This window comes from Populus trichocarpa, chromosome 11 (genome assembly GCF_000002775.5).
Source record: "Populus trichocarpa isolate Nisqually-1 chromosome 11, P.trichocarpa_v4.1, whole genome shotgun sequence".
Taxonomy (NCBI): domain Eukaryota; kingdom Viridiplantae; phylum Streptophyta; class Magnoliopsida; order Malpighiales; family Salicaceae; genus Populus; species Populus trichocarpa.
In genome coordinates this window covers 17866759-17872852 of record NC_037295.2, presented here as the reverse complement: position 1 = coordinate 17872852, position 6094 = coordinate 17866759, and the positions used below count along the sequence as shown (strand labels likewise).

The 6094-nt window shown below is 30.9% G+C and overlaps 1 protein-coding gene across 2 annotated transcripts; it reads left to right on the top strand.

Moving 5' to 3' along the window:
• Window positions 1–3688: 3688 nt before the first annotated feature.
• Window positions 3689–5599, top strand: LOC7455032 (palmitoyl-monogalactosyldiacylglycerol delta-7 desaturase, chloroplastic-like). 2 transcript variants are annotated; one of them, XM_052445368.1, is made up of 5 exons: window positions 3689–4302; window positions 4377–4517; window positions 4614–4754; window positions 5121–5227; window positions 5305–5599. In XM_052445368.1, the coding sequence occupies exons 1-5, from the start codon at window positions 3730–3732 to the stop codon at window positions 5501–5503; spliced, it is 1161 nt and encodes a 386-aa protein (XP_052301328.1). In that variant the 5' UTR covers window positions 3689–3729; the 3' UTR covers window positions 5504–5599. The 2 variants fall into 2 exon arrangements, with proteins under 2 accessions (XP_052301328.1, XP_052301329.1); XM_052445369.1 differs by lacking the exon at window positions 4614–4754.
• Window positions 5600–6094: the final 495 nt, after the last annotated feature.

Here is a 6094-nt window from a genome sequence, read left to right as displayed (position 1 = left end):
TTTTTGATTTTCTTTAAATTTACTCTTGATCTACATGGAAAAGAAAAAAATATAAATGTATTATTTTGTGAAATAAAAAACAGAGCCACCAATTTACCCTAATATAAATCCTGCCGCCGATCAAAAACATAAATAAAAACATAAATCGCGAGCAAAAGTTTTCTACAACAAATTAAAGTAGAGCTACTAATTAATTTATCTTTCATCAAACAAAACAAGGTAACTTAAATTTAAAATATATTTTTGTTTTGTTTTGAGATGTTTGTTAATAATTTGATGAGGTTTTTTTATATAATTCTACCATTTTTGCTTTTTTTTTTCTCAGATCTGCTAGTTCTACCAAATTGTTTTTGAATTCTTGTTATAGTGATTTTTTTTTCTAATTAATTAGATATATTTTATTGGTTTGTTTTGATTATGCTTGGATTTTTTTTATGTTTTGTTTTTAGCAAAGCCACCAAAATTATCAATTTTTTCTTATGATATATGTTTTGATTTTAGGTTGAACCATGAACAAAATAAGAAGAATTGATTCTTTTTTTGAAAAAAAATATATATTGATAACTCAATACAGCCTACTGAACGAGCTTTTTCAGCGATGAAGATTGTTAAAACAAGACTTCGCAATCGAATGAAGGATGATTTTCTTGCAAATTATTTGATTGTCTATATAGAAAAAGAAATTGCTGAAAGATTCACAATTGATATGATAATCGATGATTTCTATTCTATGAAAGAACGACGAGCACAATTAAAATAAATATATAAGAATCATTCTTTATTATTTTTTGCTTTATTTCAAAGTTTATCAAACATAAATAATGTTTCGTTTTATCTAATGTTTCTTATATACTTTGTATGTTTATATTTGATAGGTATAAAGACCAACAACATTAAAGTGATGGATACATTATGAAGATGAAATTAACTTCATTGCTTTGACTCAATTTGGTATTGCTCCAAACCTTTTACCTTATACAAAGATTATTATGTGTTTGTAGTAAGTTATTTGAATAAAACTAAATTATATAGGTTTTGTTTCACAACTCATGTATAATAAATTAAAATAAATATTATATTTTATTATATTAATTTTGACTTTCCCTAACAAATAATCCTAGTTCTATCTCTATTATCACCATCGCGATAACACCATCACCATCACCATCACCATCACCATCACGATAGCCATCACTGCTGCAACTATCACCCAAGGACACCCTAAGGACAACTAATAACTGCTACAACTATCACCTAATTGAAACCCCACATAACGACATCTATTAATTTACGGGATTTGATTTAAGAAGAGATTTTTAAGCTTTTGACGGGCGAGATCCGACGAGGTGTTCTCACCAGATCTTGACCACTACCGGCGGTGGAAATTATGGTCTTTATGTGACCTCCGTTTTCACTGCTTTAGGCATTTTATATTACTGTGGAGGTTTCTGCAACTAATGAGATTTTATGTTTGATATTGTGATAATTTCTATGATTGTGGTTTAAAAAATTATTTTATAAAAATATTTTTTTGTTGAGGTTGATTTGATAAAATATATGTTTAGTTAAAAATATAATTAAAATTAAGATTGATTAAAAAGTAGTTCAATATATTAATGTTTAGTTAAAAATAATTTTTAAATTGTGGTTTGATAATAAAATGAGTAAAAATGATATATATATATCATTTTTAATTAAAAAATTATAGATTTAACTATTACTATTATATCATGAAATAAACAATACTTTATAAAAAATATTTTATAATGTTCCATTAAACTATTTGTAATTCCATCATCCGACAAGTTCAATTAATTTATAAAAATTTTCATATTTTTTCCAAACTCCAATGATATGTTCAATCACATTGCATAATAATAAATATACATAATTAAATTATTATTTTTGACTTGTTGGTTGTTCTCAACATTAAAATATATTTCTTACCTTGATACACGAGTACCGATCACTATGAATTTAATTATTCCATGCCTTCCAAACATTGTTGATCCATCATGACCAAGCAAGTACCAACAACACAACATGAAAACCATTTTTTCTGCATAAACCAAATGGCCTATTAACACAAAACTTCTACCCCTCACCTACCTATTCATCTTGGTAGGAGCTAGAACTTGCCACCATATCTTTAGTGAAAGCACAACAAAAAAAGGGCATTAACCACAACTTTTTACTGAAAGCATAGGAAACTGAAAAGCAAGTTGGCGTCCTCATTGACCAATATTTAATTCAGATTTACATCAAATCTACATGGAAAGTGGTGGCTTATGCAAGGTTGAAGAAGACGATGCAGCAAAAAAAAAAAATAGTGAGATGGGTTGCGGTGTTTCAATACATCAATAATACAATATTTTTTATTCTACAACACATTTCATAATACAACCCATCAATAAAAAAAATCTTCACTCCCAGTACTATTCCAACGTCACCCAAACTTTCCCAAAATTAGGGATTTTCAACTCTAGCAAGATTTCACAAAAATAATGAAATTAAATAAAGAAAAATACTTTACCGTAGCCAATTTGCCAAGCTTGCCTTATCTCTTGAACTAATTTCTCTAAAATTACTCCTTTCTCTTTTAAAATCACTCCTTCTCACACTAACCCCTTTCTCTCTCACTTAGTTGCTAAATCACTTGCTACACCTCTCCTACACCCATCTCAGTCTCATTAGTTTGAAAGAAGCAACAAAATATGAAAAATGAAGCACATCATCTCCTTTTTTTCCCCAATTGAAATCAGTCCTCCATAACATATAAAATATTGTGTTTTTAGTAATGTAGTGCATGATGCTTTTCAATATAAAATACATCAAAATTATATATATATTTTTAATATTAGCACATCAAAATTATAAATAAAAAGGAAAAATTCATCACTTGAATACTTTTTTTAAATAAAAAATAATTTAAAAAACATTTTATTTATAAACTAAGTTTATCTGCGTTTCTAAACAAACGTTTGAAATTAAAAGACACTCACCAAGAGTGTTCGAGGTGGATGGAATAGCATTATTACTAGTAATAATAATTTTTTTTTTTAATGACGAATAATTCAGATTCACGGCTTCCAATTTTCAAGTGCAGATCAGATGAACCGCCAAATGACATATAGCTAGCTCGGTGCGGTTGCTAGTTGAAACAAATTAAGATCCATATGCATATGCCCAGTTGCTGGCGCACGAAGATGAAAGAAGGAGATTCTTGCATAGTCATGTGAGATGAAACTTCAATCATGATCTCGTTAGTTTTTCCCCTACCTCTCAATTAATTAATTAGCCCCACCCTTATAATTAATTATACTTTATTTAATTTGGTGGAGCCAAGTTGAGATTTAAAGATTGACACCCCTGTTATATTGCGCTGACAGCATGTTTGGTATTTTTACCGTGATTGTTTTTTAAATTATTTGTTTTAGTATTAAAATAATATATTTTTTTAAATATATTTTTGATATTAGCACGTAAAAATGATATAAAAATGTATAAAAAAATTAATTTTTTTTAAAAAAATTAAATTATTTTTAAAATAAAAAACAAACAAGCTGAATTATAAATATATAAAAAAAAAACAAAAAATAAAAGGCAACATCTTAACCTATCAATTAGGAATAGATTACAGCTTGGAGACATAGAATTTGATATACATCCGCTATATAAACCACCGCAAAATAATCAGTTCTATCAAAATACATCCTCTTTTAAGTCTCAATGGCTTTGATGACATCTCCATTAACCAAATCCAAACCTTGCCTTTTTCTGCCTTTTACCCATGCTAAGAAACTGGGTTCTCCACCTGCTATACTCCTAAATTATGGTCACTATAACCCCAAGTTCCTACCACTAACAACCAACAAATGCAAAAAAGAAAAATTATCAAGTCTTTTGGATGCTTCAAATAAGAATTATAGCAGTACAAAAAAAGCACTACAAGTAGTGGCTGATGCTGGTAATGCACCTCTATCAGAGGCCGAGCCTAGGAACCTCGGGAAAATCTTTCTGTCAGATGTGGTGGTGAGGAGAAGAAGGCAGGTATTTTGGGGCAGGAAATGGAATTCATCAGATATAGTCAATGCTGGTGTAATTTCGGCGGTGCATTTTCTATCTTTGTTTGGACCTTTTTATTTCACTTGGCCTGCATTTTGGGTTGCCCTTGGCATCGGTATTGTCACTGGACTTCTAGGTATCACTCTTTCTTTCCATAGGAATCTTTCTCATAGGAGTTTCAAGCTTCCAAAATGGCTCGAGTATTTTTTTGCATACTGTGGGGTTCAAGCTCTTCAAGTAAGTGTACCCTCCCCTTTTCTTTCCTTGATTTTTTGTGTTATCAGTTTTTAATGGCTTCATGTTGGTTTCAGAGGGATCCTATTTTTTGGGTTAGCACTCATAGACACCACCACCAGTTTTGTGATTCTGAGAGAGACCCGCATAGCCCTACTGAAGGGTTTTGGTTTAGTCACATCACTTGGCTCTTTGACAATAATTATATTACTGAAAAGGTCTGTATGTTCATCCTCCTCAAATGAACAAATTTCCTAGTGTAAATTAAATTGTGTTATTGCTGCTTATTCTGTTAAAAATATATGATTTGGTAGTGTGGAGGGCAAAACAATGTTGGGGATTTAGAGAAGCAACCCTTTTACAAGTTCATGCAAAACACGTACTTTCTACATCCAATTGCGCTTGGAGTTCTGCTATATGCAGTGGGAGGATTTCCCTTCCTTGTATGGGGAATGGTATGGAATACTTCTCATGTCCTCCTCTCTCATTTTTTCATGAAAATATACAGAGATAGCCAAAATTAGTATTTGTCTTTTTTATACTGGAACTTAATTTCATCAAACGCAACCTCTTGGAACATGAATTTCTCAAGTTGATTGGAAGTAAATGGCAAATGGCACGAAAATCATGGTGTAAAATGAAAGGGCAATACTGTCTGCTAATAAACTCAGGATTTACTCATTCATATTTGATCGGTGACCAGACATTGAAATGGACATGAAAATTTAAACACTTATCACCCTCCTCAGGCCTCAGTAGTCAATTAGGTTCATTCTTGTATAGCTTATGCAACAAAACTAATTTACTGCTGACCATTTCAGGGTGTGAGAACCGCACTGGCTTTGCACATCACTTGGCTAATAAACTCAGCTTCTCATTTATGGGGAAAGCGAGCGTGGAACACCGGCGACTTGTCTAGGAACAATTGGTAATACCTTTTGCTCTTAGCTTTTATCATTCTGATTTGGTTATTTCTAATAATTTTGTTCTGCAAACTTGTTTAAGGTGGCTTGCGTTGCTTACTTTTGGAGAAGGTTGGCATAATAATCACCATGCTTTTGAATACTCAGCCAGACATGGCCTGGAATGGTGGCAGATTGACATGACTTGGTATGTTGTAAGGTTTCTTCAAGCTATTGGACTGGCAACAGATGTGAAGCTGCCATCGGAAGTTCAAAAGCAAAGGATGGCTTTCAACAATTGAAGTTCGTGTGTGTGTGATATCATTAATGAAATTATGTGGAGTTATGAGAAGCTTTTTTCTTTTTAAGAATATAATATAATTCTACTATTATATATACGTGCATGGTGTACTGTTTTTTTTTTTTTTTCACAGAATATTTGGACTTCGAAAATATTGAAAAAAATTAAATCTTAATTTGGAGGAAATGTGAGTCTCTTTTGAGATATCTATTAAAATTTATTCCCAGATTCATGATATAATATTAAACACGAAAATGGTTCATAATCGCTATAAAATATTTGCATGAGTTCAATTGGAAGTCATTATCACATCATTAATTTCAACATATTACACATTAAGATTGATGGGTTGTAATTAATCTACTAGACAAATGGCAACATTCATTAATTATAGGTTACTCACCAAGGAAAGTTAGGACATGTTCTTTTTATTTTTATTTTTTCAAAATTTAATCTATGCTTGCAAACCGAATGTTGATTCACTAGGCCGAATGATATCTTACAAATAGGCTTAAAAGCCTATGATCAATTATTTTATACACAAAATTGACCAATTCAACATTCTTAATTTGAACCCTATCGAGGCCTTCAA